Source organism: Rhipicephalus microplus, chromosome 10 (assembly GCF_043290135.1).
Source record: "Rhipicephalus microplus isolate Deutch F79 chromosome 10, USDA_Rmic, whole genome shotgun sequence".
Lineage (NCBI taxonomy): Eukaryota > Metazoa > Arthropoda > Arachnida > Ixodida > Ixodidae > Rhipicephalus > Rhipicephalus microplus.
Window position 1 is genome coordinate 95242872 of NC_134709.1, and position 15321 is coordinate 95258192.

Sequence of the window (15321 nt, forward strand, 5' to 3'; positions counted from 1 at the left end):
TCTCTGTAGGGGCAGTCACTGCGCCGACAACTCTGACTGTTCCGCTCTTTCCCGGGAGGTTCAAATCCTAGAAGTTGTTGACCGCCGCCGCTTTTCTCGAAGGGAAGCCATTGACATAGTTAGAGACAGGGCTTTTGGATACGGTGGTATTACAGCGCACTGCACTTACAGTATGGACTCAAAGCTATCGCAGGCTATTGAAACTGCTGTGGAAAAGGCAGTGAGTAAGGCAATGAATAAACTCATATCTAACCTTTCCGATTGTTTTGTGCAAACTCTTTCAAGTCATATTGGGCAAACAGTACAGACTAGTACAGAACCTGCAGTATTAGACATCACCAGTGATGCCACACAGCTACGCAATGTAGTGTTGGACGAACTTTCTGCATTTGCAGGCAAGACTAAGCAGTCAGGAAGACAGGTGCACTTGGACCGACATCCGCCTCAGCTGAGCACAAGTACTGCTACAGATATGGAACTCGATATACGAACTAATAAACGTACCAGATCCCCTATTTTCACCGATCTCAAGTCCAAATCCAAACGGAATGAATCAGCTATTTCGCGTGAAGATGCTAATAAGGGCGCGACATGCGCCTCTGCGGTGCACTCAACACCATAGGTCAGTTGAGGGTACCACAGTGGAACTGCCGTTCTATATTCTCAGCCTCAACTGACTTACATTACTTTTGCAATAATTTTAATCTTGATATTATAATTCTCCAAGAAACTTGGCTCACACCAGATAAAAATTTCCATCTTGCAGGTTTTCGTTCTTTTTGATTAGATCGCCCATCACGTGGTGGTGGTTTAGTGATCCTTGTATCAAGTAAATTATGCCATAGGGCGAAAATTTCTTTCAGAATCTTAGACTTGGATTGTGAAATATTAGCATTAGACTTGTGTCTCCCCGTATACCACCCTTTTTCAATTGTAAATTGTTACTTCCCCTCCGGTGTGCAGAGTACGCGTTATCTTGACAGCGTTTTGGTAGCATGTAGAAAGGAAATTGTACTCACAGGAGACTTTATTTCACATCATTTGTCTTGGGGTATAAGGACAGATTCTTGTGGTAGGCGAGTGTGGGAATGGACATTGATCACAACCTCTCCTGTCTGAATAAAGGTCATGTAAAATTTGTCCGAGTTCAAACTAGCCCAGTATTGGATTTATCGTTTTGCTCTAATGCAATCAATGTTTTGTGATGGGCTGTTCTGGATTCGGCAACTAACAGCAACCATCTTCCTGTAGTTTTTGACATTACTTGTCCAACATTAACTTTAGATCAGCCAAAACGCACATACATCAACCATAGCAAATTTCAAACCTGCCTCCGTTCTGCCATTTCCAAGCTTGAAAATTCCAGTACTAAGGAGATTGCATCTACGATTGGTTCAATGCTGGAGGGATCAAGAAAAAATTCTGAATTTTCTATTCCATCCAATGATCCTCCTCTCGTTGGTGGAATGATGAGTGTACACGCGATTATAGAAGGCGAAAAGCCGCTTGGGAAAACTTCTCCTTTATCAGAGCCCAACAAACTGGAAGGACTATCAATTCCTCGCTGGCGTATTTAAGCGTACTGTGAACCGCGCGAAAGATGAATACGCCAGTAGACATTTTGATTATCTTTCTAAATCTAAAAATAACGTGCTTTGTTCGCTTATCTTCGGACAAGAAAAGTACTGCTAGCACCTTTAACATTGCAGTCATGTGTCTTGACGCCGGAAGAAATGAACATCTCTCTAGAAGACATAGCGCAAGGTTTAGAACGCCGCTTCACTGCTAATTTTTTGGCTATTCAGTCCGTTCTGGTAAACTTGCATGAATTTCCAGAAGTTTCTTTAGCTGAATTCAGTCAGGCAGTATTATGCTTACTGAGGACGGCTCCCGGACCAGATGTGATTACGAACTCAATGGTGAAATATTTACTCCAGGAATCGCCTAATCTTTTGCTAGAACTAGTCAATTATTCGTTAGGGAACGCATGGATACCGCCAGAATGGAAACTTGCCAAAATTGTATTGTCGCTAAAAAATGAAAATGATGCATACACGTTGGATAACATAAAGCCGATCGCACTGACATCAAACTTAATGAAATTGGTTGAGAGAATCATCAATATACGAATTAATGAACTTATTACCATGAGGTCAATTCTAAGTCCCTGTAAAATTGGGTTCAGGGCTGGTTGTTTAATTTGTGATGCCCATGTTGATTTAGAAAGTCGGCTTCAATTAGCTCGGCTACATAAAAAATATGCAGCTTTAGTTACCTTAGACATCGCTAAAGCATATGATACCGTGGAGCACTGTATTTTGATAGATCGATTAAAATACCTTGATTTTCCATCATACATAGTAGCCTGGGTTCACAATTTTCTTGCAGACAGAAAGTTTTATTGTTTTAAAGATGGGTTTTCATCGTCTACTCATACTGAAACGAGGGGAGTACCGCAAGGCTCGGTGCTTTCCCCAGTGCTATTTAATTTACTAATGAGCACCATTCCACGTAAACAGGATATAACAACTTATGTTGATGCAGACGATATCGCATTTTTTGCAATGGCAGATAACATTCAGACCTTATATGAACGGCTGCAGACTTACCTTAATATATTGGAGAGCTGGCTCGATGGCAACAGCTTTTTACTTAATCCGAGTAAATGTGCCCTCCTTGTTTTCCCGCTGCCATACCCTGTGAACATCTCTCTGTCTTACCATCATGAGGATATACCACAGGTGGAATCTGTTAAATACCTTGGAGTAATTTATCACACATCGCTTAACTGGCGACCTCATATCGAATATATCGCCGGAAAAGGTGGGCGGGCCATTGGCATATTACGTAGGCTAAGCAATTACCGCATAGGTATGAGAAGAGACACATTGGTAATGATATATCGCATGTACGTTCGTCCCATTTTGGAATTAGGTTGTGTACTTTTCTCTGGAGTTCCAGCTTATAAGTTGCGGCCTCTACTTCTGGAAAGAGAATCTTTGCGCTTATGCCTTGGTCTTCCCAAAACAGTTGCCAACAATGTGTTGTATCTCGAATCGAGGGTCCCTCCACTTTCGTGTAGAATTCGCCTTCTGACTGTTCAGACATTCTTAAGAATTTATGAATCGTCATTACGACATTCAGAAACAGCCTTTATTTTCACCCCGGAATAATTTTTTGCTGCTATATGGCCGCGATTTCACGCGCCACAAATTATATTTGTGCAAAATTTACTGGAGCCTCTAAACGCACGTATATGCGACATCATGCCGAGTCGTGATAATTCAGCCCCGGTGGAAATTCAATTCGACGACATTTTTCCTAATAATGCCAAATTGCTTCCCCATAATATTTTGGATGGTTTACTACAAGATCACCTGCGCCGTATTACAACGAACGTTATTATTGCTACAGACGCATCACAATACGACGAAAAGTCAGGGGTTGGTATTTTCAGCCCGATTTTAAATTGGATTTATTCCCTTCGACTACCCGATTTCATACCTGTTTTTGTGGCTCAGTTTCTGGCAGTAGTGCTCGCCTTACGCAAGTTAGATACAGCAATTACATCAGCTGTCATAATAACAGATTCCCTATATCTCTGTGCGGCACTTTCTGTTGGTGCTGATAATCTCGTAACTAAGGCGTTCCGTGCACTAGTACCTGCGCATTTGAGAATAATACGATTAGTTTGGGTGCCTGGTTATAAAGGTTTGTTTCTAAATGAAATAGCCGATTCCTTAGCTAAGTCTTCAATTAGCGGACCGATTCTACTGCACTGTCCATCATCCGCTTATGTGGCTGCTGCTCGATTCCGCAGACGTACGCTTATGCAAGTCTTTAAAGGTTCAGCACTAACAAACTCTACATAATATCGCCATTTATTATATCCCTGGCGAAGAGACTTTTGCCGCACTCGAAAACAAGAAGTAGCTATCACAAGGCTGCGTTGCCGGGTACCAAATCTAAATTTCTATACACACAGGTCTGCTAAGGCACCTTCGCCACTGTGTGCATTCTGTGATGAACTGCAAACAATAGACCATTTCTTTTTGACCTGCAGGCGGTTTAACACATTACGAAAAACCCTATTAGAAATACTTTTACGTGGTATTGGTATGGACTTACCTCTGCCTGTCATTTTGTCTTTTGGAGCTTCCATTTCTGGTTTCTCTAATGTGACAGTATGCGCGGCCGTCCGGGACTATATTGATGACTCTAAGAGGTTGACTAATTAACCAGTTTCATTATCCTAACATGTCCACATAATTATATACGTATAAAATCAGATTATTGCTCTATTCTAAGAATAATTTTGTTTATATAAATATTTGTATGCATTACATTAAGCCCCACACTTTCCTAGGCTATCGGTAATCTTTCTATTAAACCTCCATCATTCCCAATCTGAACAGTAAATTTTAAAACCACTCGATTCTTGGCCAATACCCCACAGTGGGTATGCGCCACTAACAATAGGAGAAGAACAACAACAACGAAAGAGACAACACCCAATCCTGGGCCAGCTGTTCTTATTCTTACTTCGTTCTTCTCTTCTTTGCTTTAGCTACCCGCGCGCCGAAGCGCCAGCGTCTTTCTTCGTCATGACAATATATATATATATATATATATATATATATATATATATATATATATATATATATATATATATATATATATATATATATATATATATATATATATATATATATATATATATATATATATATATATATATATATATGTATGTATGTATGTATGTATGTATATGTTACGCAATATTAATGAGATCTAACAGACAATAATGCCTAGGAGAGTATAGGGAAAGATATTAGAGGTCAGACAGGTCAGTTACATTTTTGATAGTCCCAGATCAAGTTTCAGATATAAGATATAACGACCAGCGGGGTAAACATCTGCGCGTTTTCGAAGATCACGTGACCCTTCCACCCCGTTCAAGGGCTCTCGTAGCTGTAACAAGCGACCGCCCAGGCAACATTGATCACATCGTTGAACAAATTCCAGCATTGCTATTCAGCCATGGCCTATCTGTTGCAAGAGCCGTCGTAAGCCTCAATTGCGGACACACGCACGTTTTGGTTGCGAATTCAGTATTGAGCGACGACATCTTGCAAGAGGTATGTCAGTAGCGTACGTCGAGGAGCTCATTGAGGTTGCAGGCTGCTTGACTGTGGAGAAAGCCGATGTCACCGGGTCAGCCCCTCTATCCGTCGACGTTTGCAAGTTTACTGCCCCCACACAAGCAAAGCCTTCTGGAGCTTATTAATGAGTTTCAGGACTGTTCTTCTTCGACGTCCAGAGTTCGCCTAACGCAGTTGACGAAACATCGCATAATAACGGATGAAACGGCCAGATCCATACGGCAGAACCCATACCGAGTAGCTCCGCGGGAACGTGAGGCCATAGAAAGTCAGGTGCGAAAAATGCTTCAAGATGACGTGGTTCAGCCGTCAAAAAGTCCTTGGGCATCACCGGTAGTATTGGTGAAGAAAAAAGACGGCACCTTACGTTTTTGCGTTGATTACCGCAAGCTCAATCAGGTTACGAAAAAGGACGTTTACCCGCTGCCTCACATAGACGATTCTCTCGATCGACTACGCCATACACGGTATTTCTCTTCGATGGATTTACGGAGCTGATATTGGCAAATAGAAGTTGACAAAGAGATCGAGAAAAACAGCATTTGTGACACCCGATGGTCTTTATGTGTTTAAAGTCCTCCCGTTCGGCTTGTGCCCAGCACCGGGAACGTTTCAGCGGCTCATGGACACAGTCCTGTCAGGTCTAAAATGGCAAACATGCCTGGTATACTTGGACGATGTAATTGTATTTTCAGCGACATTTGACGAGCACTTGAAGAGACTAAACACGGTATTTCAAGCGATACGATCGGCCGGACTAACACTCAAGCCAGAAAAATGTCACTTCGGCTTCGAAGAGCTTCTTTTCTTGGGACACCTTGTCAGCAGTGAAGGTGTACGGCCTGACCCAGACAAAATAGCCGCTGTTGCAAGTTTTCCTACGCCATCAGACAAGAAGGCAGTGCGGTGATTTTTAGGCCTGTGTGCCTGTTACCGACGCTTCATTGAGAATTTTTCGCGCATTGCATCACCTTTAACACAACTCACCCGAGAACACGCCATGTTTGTGTGGGGGGAAGGCAGCAGGAAGCGTTCAACGAGCTGCGACAACGTCTTCAAAGCCCGCCAGTTCTCGGACACTTCGGCGATGACGCCCTGACAGTGGTTCACACCGACGCCAGCAATTTCGGCTTAGGAGCTGTGCTCGTTCAGTGGCATGATGGCGCCGAACGAGTAATTGCTTATGCAAGTCGGACTCTCTCCCGTACAGAGGAGAATTACTCTACCACTGAAAATGAGTGTCTTGCGGTGGTGTGGGCGTTCATGAAGTTTCGTCCATATTTGTACGGCCGCCCGTTTAAAGTCATCAGCGATCACCACTCACTTTGTTGGTTGACGAACATGAAAAACACATCAGGACGACTGGCGCGCTGGAGCCTCAAGCTTCAACAATTCGATATGACTACAGTTTATAAATCCGGAAAGCGACATACAGACGCCGATTGCCCTTCTCGCACCCCATTATAAGACGCAAATGCTGAAGATGATGACGACGAAGCGTTTGTTGGTGTAGTAAACACGTCTACAATCGCACAGCAGCAACGCGACGATCCCGAGTTGCAACCCCTTATTGATTTCTTAGAGGGACGCACATCTGCTATGCCAAAGCTCTTCGCAAGAGGGGCAGCATCGTTTTGTTTGCGCAACGAGGTCCTTTATAAGGTGAACTTTTCTCCGAGCGGCAACACCTACTTACTTGTCGTCCCAACACCACTCAGGAAAGAAGTACTAGAGGCGTGCCATGACGAACCAACATTCGGTCATTTAGGCCACACACGAACGCTATGCCGAGTGAGACAGAAGTATTACTGGCCGAAACTGACGCCAACCGTTCAACAGCACGTTCGCACTTGTCTTGAGTGCCAACGTAGGAAAGTGCCAGCCGTCAAACCAGCAGGGCTCCTCCATCCAATTGATGTGCCGGAAACTCCATTCGCTCAAGTCGGAATGGATCTTCTAGGACCATTTCCAACTTCGGCTGCTGGTCACAAATGGATAATTGTAGCCACAGACTACCTTACTCGCTACGCCGAAACCAAGGCTTTGGAGCGGGGTACAGGAAGTAAAGCAGCCCGGTTTTTCAGTGAGAATATAGTCATGAGGCATGGCGCTCCATCTGTAGTAATAACTGACAGAGGAAAAGCGTTCACAGCCGAGCTATTACGCACAGTTTTAGGTCTAAGTGGAACATCTCACCGGCGCACAACGGCATACCATCCACAAAAAATGGTCTGACGGAACGGCTGAAAAAAAAAAAAACACTTGCGGATATGCTTTGCATGTACATCGATGTGGAACATAAAAACTCGGACGAGATACTGCCTTACGTCACTTTCGCTTACAATACGGCGCAGCAAGAGACAACACGCACGACACCATTCCGTCTTCTCTATGGCCGTGATGTACCAACAATGCTCGACGCTATGTTGCCGCATGAAAGTGATGGCGTTGACACAAGTGCAGATTACATAACTCAGCTTGCTGAAGAAGCCCGCCAACTTGCCCGCGTACGTATTCGTCGCCACCAGGAGTATGACACAAGGCGCTATAATCTTCGTCACCGACACACACACACACACACACACACACACACACACACACACACACACGCACACACGCACGCACACACACACACACACACACGCACGCGCACACACACACACACGCGCGCACGCACGCACACACACACGCACGCACGCACGCACACACACACGCACACGCACACACACACGCACGCACACACACACACACACACACACACACACACAAATCATCATCAGCATAAGTGGTTAGTGGTAGGGTGTAGTATCACTGAGCATAAGTGGCACCAGGTAGAGCCAACGTTTCTAGAAACGTGGGTAGAGCCACGTCACCCTTGTTGAAGTTCGATTTTTTCGTACGCACAGAAAGCACACAACACTTTTTGAGCCTGTAAAATGCGAACCACTGGACTGATTTGCGTTTATACCATACCAATTAGGAAAGATAAAGGAAGGAAATGTTGCGGAAACAATTTTATCGTCTTTAGGAGACAACAAAAAAGAGCGAGACTAAGAAAGTAACGTTTCTCTGGATATTTGCCTCTGGCTTGTAAATAAATAAAAGCCTGAGTAGAAAATCTGTCCGCAACATTTCTTCCATTCACTAAAAAGGAATACAGTGCCGAAAACATCGTGCAAATCTGACCAAATACGCGCGAGCTAGACTTTCAAAAAATACACATGCATTCTCTATGGGTGCTCGCACCGGTGAGCCCTCTTAATGCATCTAATGACATCAGCTTTATGGGGCGCTCGTTCCTAATAAGAAAGTATAAAGATGATTTTCCTACGTTGAAGTATTGTAGGAATGAAATTGGCCTGCCCGGCCATTTCTGGATTCGGACTGGCCTAAAATCTTTCATTCCGGTGAGTTGAAAGGAATGGAATTGCGGCAAGTTGCGATTCCCCGGAATCGAATTAAAATGGAATTGATGCGCCCATTCCGCAACACTGCTAAGATCTAGCCACCCTAACACTGCTACGAAGCCCCCCCCCCCCCCCCCCCGGGGGGCCCCCCATCTCCCCTATGTTCCCCTTGAATGCAGTCAAGTTTTTCGGTTACGTCTTTCGAATGGTTATGCCGTAATGTGAAGAGATCTCAAAAACAAACCTAAAACTCGATCGTGCAATTTTAACGAGGTCTCGCGGAATGAGCCCTTCCTTCTTTGAACCGTGACATGCTAAGAAACGTCGCATTCGTCGTTTTGGGGCATATTATCTAGATTTATTTGTTTGTGCAGACGGCGGCCAGGATCGCTGCAAGCGGTAGCAATGAAATCGTCAGTGTAACTTGTTGTCAATGTCGATGTACAAGCTGCGTTCGTTTCGTTTCCGCCTCCCATTCGGTCTTCATGTGAAGGGTGCAGCGGCCAGTTATTGTAGATAGTGTCTTTAATGTGATTTCAGTTCGCTTGTGTCACCCGCGGACTTGTTACGCTCACTGTATATTTATCGGGCCGCAGCACCGTGTGGCCGTGTTCGTGTGCAGCTTTGACGCGCTCTTGCATTGCTGTCGAACTACCAGTGGAGTCATGACGCTCATGGAGTTCATCGGTTGCGCCCTGATCGGTTTCGGACCGGCGCTGTCCATGTTCGCCATCACCATCGCCAGGGACCCGATCCGCATAATCATATTAATCACCGCGTGAGTTCACCCAACTGCTGCTAGCACCGAAGTGTATGGCTTGCCCGTGCGCACTTGTTTACAGCTTTTTCGTTGTGTGTGTGCGTGTGTGGAAAAGTCTCCAATGCAGCACTGTGCTTGCGCATTCTATGATTTCACCGATCAACTTAGTGTATGTTTAACTAACGTGCTGGGTACCCCGACCGGGCACCTGTCTATTGACGGTCATCAATCTTTCGTGGTGTTCTTGGAAGTTTAAGATCGGTTGGGAGAAAGTGGTTCGATCTCTCGTTGATCGTTTAATTCACTCGCTCGGATAGCTGGTTTCTTCGTTGACCGATCTCAGCCCCCGTACATTACAAATCTGACTGACGATTTGTGTGTGAGGTGTCTGGCTTGACGATTTATGCTGTTTTCTCCTTATGACCCTTCCTAGAGCAAGCTGAATATACTTTGCGAGTGCATGTAGTACGTAAAGATTGGTTATACCCGTTATTCACGCAACACCGCCCTACTCCTTCTCAAGCCCCAATTTTTGTCGATGCGGCCTCATCAAGTTTGAGGCCCACGGGACGGCTTTCAGCTCTCACATAGTAGAGTACCAAGTACCCTAAATCGTTAACCACGTTTTCTAAACACACCATCTCCCTTCGCGTAGTTTGTGTCATCTTCGTAATAGCGTACAGCTGTTCCATAGTAGGGTCCATATAGTACCGTCAGTTGTTAACATTTGTCCTAAACACGTGGGTATTACCAGACCACACCATATGCAGCCTATTTTGGCCCCTAGAGGCCCACTGGACGGCTTTATGCTCTCCCATAGTAGAGTACCAAGTACTATAAATCGATGACTACGTTTTCTAAACACAGCTGTGCTTTATTGTGTCAATGCCAGGTGTATTATGCAGTATTCTTGCTTGGCTTGGAATCCTCAACATGCAAATTTATGGCTGAATGCTTTGAATGTCTATGTCTCACAATGTTTCATCAATAACACTTTATTAACTAGGACCCGCTAAGCAAATGCTGACTCAGAGAAACATTTATTTCTTGTCATTGTGGCCATGCCTAGGAAGTAGGTGAGTTTACTGCAGTGTTATATTGGTTACGGGGCACAGCCACTGATACAAAAGTCCTGGGTGCGATCCCAGCTGCGGCTGTCACATTTTGCTGGGAAAAGGCTGGAGGTCCATGTACTTTGCTATGTCAATGCAAGATGAAGAAAACCAGATTATGTGATTTTACAGAGCCATCTGCCATGGCATGCCTTATAATTGTAATCTGAGTTTCACACATGAATTTGTCAAGATTATTAGAGTGTCTGAGAGACAGTGCTAGTAAGTGTGTTAACAAATTTTTTTTTTCATTCCTTTGCTGTTTTTTCGTTGTGTTGAACAGTCTGCTTGGAAGGTGTCTTCACCACCATAGGTTTTTGACTTCTAGTGGGGAAGTGCAACACATTTTGATTCCCCCGATGATGCTTTTTCGTTCTGAAGAAAAATGTGCAAAAAAAAAGGAAAATCTAAATGGAGGATTCAGAATGAAAAATTATCCAGGATGCGCATAGTGCTACAGGTGTTCGGCACAGGCAGAAGGTTTGTCTGTGGTAACGTTGAGCATATCGACATGTATTGTCTTTTTAACATTCCAAGCATGGGTCGTCCGCTGTTGCCTACTTACGTTTGCCTTAGTGTAACGTCATCGCTGTATTTTCTCTTGTTGGTGTTGGCAGACCTATAGGGGCCCTGCAACACTTTTTGCGCATGGTCTGAAAACGCTGCGGATCAATAGTATAGACTCCGGACAACACACGAGCCAAATAATATAGCACAGCATGCGGCCTGGAATTCACAATGAATTGTCAAAGTCAGCTAAAGATTGCTTTCTCTTCTCTCAACAAATCGGGTTTTGTGCCCAAAAATCACACGTAAACGACCCATCTAACAGCCATTGGCTGATTTGAACATGGCATGCTCGCTCGTTACAGAGATCGCCGCAGGAGGCCGCTGATTGTCCACGTGTGCGCGCGCAATCACACTGAAAAAGCCACGTATTTTAATGAAAAAAAAAGTGCTCAAGGTCACAAAGCGCACCTGTCATTTTTTTGTGGCCTTGCCATTCCTCTCTGCGTAACTTCCAGCGCTTTCGTCGGGATGAGAGAAGAGAGAGTGCTATTGCAGCATGCGACAAACCTTTGTAACTTCACTCGCACTAGACGGATTCTTAAAATTATTGTGGCGTTGAATTCTTGAGGCAATAAGCTCTTCCAGTGAATTCATTCCAAGGTTACTTGAAGAAGTGTTTCAGGGCCCCTTTAACATTCACATTCTAAAACAACCCTTCACTCTGCTTTCTTTACTTGACTCAAAAAAGTCAATTGCAGCGTCGCTTCTCAGCAAAAGCTGGTGTAAGAACATGACGACCAATCCCCTATTGCTCAAGTGGAGGCATCATAGGGGTCCTTGATCAGAAGACTCCAGGTTCGAAACCTGGCAGGCTCGCCACTATTTTGCATGGTCTCTATAGATGTTTAACGAGACAGGAACAGCAAGGAACACGAAAAACTGTTTATTATAATGAAACTGAATGGAAAACCTAATTTGCAAAATACATGTTATATGCACTACGATAGTTTCCAACACTCTACATATTTATACAAAACTATAGAGCCATATTTACAGAGTCCAAGATGCGTAGCCTTGAATTAACTCTGGCGTCAAGTCGTATGGCTCGTCCCCTCTTTGAAGCTCGTTGGATGGATTGTTCTAGCCGTAAGCTGCACCGTCAAGTCCCTACGGCGTCCGGTCACCGCAGTGTCGGGTCCCAACAGCACCTCTACCGCTTGTCGTTCTTGGTGCGCCGTCTACGGAGCGTCGTAGCAGGCCATCTGGTGCGTCACAATAAGGCTGCGGTCACTTGGCCGAGCTGGTCAAACTCCTGCCTGCGCCCCACCGCTCACAGGGCGTTGCTGCGAAGGCTGGGGCACGTCCTTCTTAGGAGCTGTGCTCGTGGGGTTCCAGCAAACGCCTTGCCGCTTTGACCCCTCGTCTGCGTTCCAAACACCCGCGCCTCTGTCTCTGCCACGTCCTTGCTCGTGCCCTTCTTTTCTTCCTCGTCTTCCTATTTTTTCTATTTTCTCTTCTATTGATATTTCTATTTTCTCTTGTTTATTCTACCGCCTCTTCTCGCTCTTCTATCACCTGTTGACATGTTCATGACACTGACGTTTCAAGACAGATTTGGTCCCCTCCTCAGAGGTTGCATTTTGCGTTACTTCGAAATTTTACTAGCATAATGTTATAAAACAAGCTTACTCAGGCTATAATGAACTTCTTTGACTTGCATAGAAGAGAGAATGCTGGGAGCGTTACTGCAACTTCTGTGAGATACTGTTACGCATTGTTAACTTTCAACAGTTGTTTCAAAGCTCTTGTTGCTAATTCTTCCACGTTTTCTCGTTAGCAGGTCAACTGCTGCACCTAACACCCTCGCAATTTATGTGCTGGAGAAAAGCGTGGTATTGTAACATAAGAAGACCTTGAACGCCAGCTTGTAATTGTGCAGTGACTCAAGGCTAGTGTCCTCTATAAAGAGTCGTGCTTAGCTGTTGCTGACTATAGGGCAAAGCATTGCAGGCAAGATCGAGGAAAATGTAAAAAATAGGCTTTGTAGGAACCTCAAATCTGGCGGGATGCACGTTTCCCTACAAGACAGCCGCATATTTTTTTTGCGACGAGAATTACTATAGAAAACTAGCTACAACCTGATTTCAGAAAGAAATGATTCGTTACTGGTACTGAATTACATGAAATCCGATTGATTACAAGTAAAATGGGTATAAAAAGCACCGTTGTGCCTACACATTGAAACAGGAGTTGATAAGAAAATGCACATGTGGTATCCTGCTTAAAAAGACATCTCTTATAAAAGAAAAGAATTGGTCCCAACTGCATGTCTTTTACAAAGGGGTCTTACTGCAATGCATTACGTATAACTCTGCATATGTGTGACTATGTAAAAGAGAATCTGTACAGCCACCCAAATGTCTAACCAGCGTGTGCGAGTGGTGACTTCTGTGTGCGCCAGTGCTGTACAATGGGACCAAGTTGCAAGCAGGGTGAGGGAAAGTGCGTGCCGATGAAGCACAGTCTGCTGGGCCCGCCGCCCGCTAGGCTGTTGCTTAAGGACGTCACCACACATTAGTGCACTTCAGATGAACAGGTAGCATGTGAAGGAATTTTGCTTGTGTATTATGTTCTGAAAATGAATGTTGTGGCAAGTACATAAGCCAATACAGTTAAAAATATGGCACACGCCCCTACTTATGAGATAAGCCATGGGTATGGCCAGTGGAATAAGATACGCCATGAGTGGAAGTGAAATAACTAAATAAGGTTGGGGTGCAGCACATTCATCAACCATTCTCAAATCAGAAATGGTAGTCTGCCACTATCTGTCAAGAGAAAAGTATACTGTAGTAGCTGCGTTACAGAAATCTGGGGCTTCAAGTGAAGATGACGCAGTGAGCGATGAAAAGGAAAATGATAGGTGTAGCCTTGAGAGACAAGAGCAGAGTGGGTCAGGGAACAAACTGGGGTTAAGGATATCATAGTTGAAATCAAAAAGACATGGGCCGGGCACTTAGTGCATAGGCAGAATAACCCCTGGTCATTAAGGCTGACTGGATTCCAGGAGAATACAAACCATAGTATGACAGGCCCGTTGCCAGGAATTATTTTCAGGGGGAGCTCACGTGACTGTTGAAGACTTTGAATAACGCCCATTTTCATCAATTATTCTTTTTAAAACACCGAGAATAATCCATCCGAACTTCAAGAAAGGGGGGTAGGGTCCCTCTCGTGGTCTCTGGCCTGTGGTGTTCAAGAAAAGACTGCTTAGCTAATGATGGACCCAGCTGAGCATGCTCTGTTGGTGTGTGCTGACCGCGGTCCTGTCCGCTACCTGGCTCTGTCGTCAGGTGCTGACACACACGTCATCACTCGCCGGCACCCTGACTGCACTCTTGATTTTACATTATTGCTTGGCTTTGTGCAGAGCTTTTCGACTTACTCGCCGCGTGGTGCCTTAATGAAGAAACAACAAAACACGCAGGGCATTTTTCTGGCTCCTGTCCCTGCTGCTGTCGTCCATTGTTTGGTTTGCGGTGGTGCCACTACGGAAGCAGTTGGCCTTTGGCGTCGTCTGCTCGGTGGCTTTCCAGGAAGCCGGCCGCTTTCTGTTTTACAGAGTGCTCAGGTGTGTACGGAGCCATATGTTCATTTCATTCTTTCTCTCTTTCTATGGCTCTATGCCTATCAAATGTCAAGTAACGTTACCATTTGATAGACCACTTCTCTCGTATCTCATACATGGTCCATTTATGAAGGGGATTTTACATCATTTTTCGAGAAAAAAGCCGATGCCGGTACTGTTTAAAATCTGCACACTGATTCTGAAATGTAACAGCTTTCGTGCTACAGTGACGTTTCATCCCGTAGTGACTGCATAAAAAAAGTAATGCTTGAGACCCGTGCCTGCTTTGTAGCTTACCCGAACAGAGCATTATTAATCACAGTAGACAAGCAACTCCTTGGATAGCTGTGGGACCGCTCGTGAAAGGTATACAGGCTGCTCGTTTCAGATCCCTAAGCTTGTGCATAATACGTGATGGTCATTGTACAAGAGGGAGGTTGCGGAGGAGCAAAAGTAGTAATATATTTTGGTGAATCATCGTGATGCAAAATGGAAAAATAAAGAAAGAAAGAAAATTGAGCCCATTGTGAGCTGTTTGTCAGAACGCATGGTCTGCAGTTAACTGTGAACACAGAACACACACTTTTTTCAGGTGTTGTGCTAGACACAAAACTATGACCTACTGTACTCCTGACCTGCTCATATAGTAGAGTTTCTATGGGAATGCGTGTCCCCGCTCTTGTTCGACCGCTCACCATTGGTGGCGCTACCTATAACCTGTTCGCCCGCTGCATTACAGTTG

The 15321-nt window shown here is 44.7% G+C and overlaps 1 protein-coding gene across 1 annotated transcript in view; it reads left to right on the forward strand.

Annotated features, from left to right (window-relative positions):
* Positions 1–9061: 9061 nt before the first annotated feature.
* Positions 9062–15321, forward strand: part of LOC142774811 (gamma-secretase subunit Aph-1-like) — a 31242-nt gene continuing 24982 nt past the window's right edge. The window contains exons 1-2 of the mRNA XM_075875916.1: positions 9062–9347; positions 14439–14582. Of these exons, the coding sequence (XP_075732031.1) occupies positions 9235–9347; positions 14439–14582 (257 nt within the window). The 5' untranslated portion in view covers positions 9062–9234. The remainder of the gene's footprint in view (positions 9348–14438; positions 14583–15321) is intronic.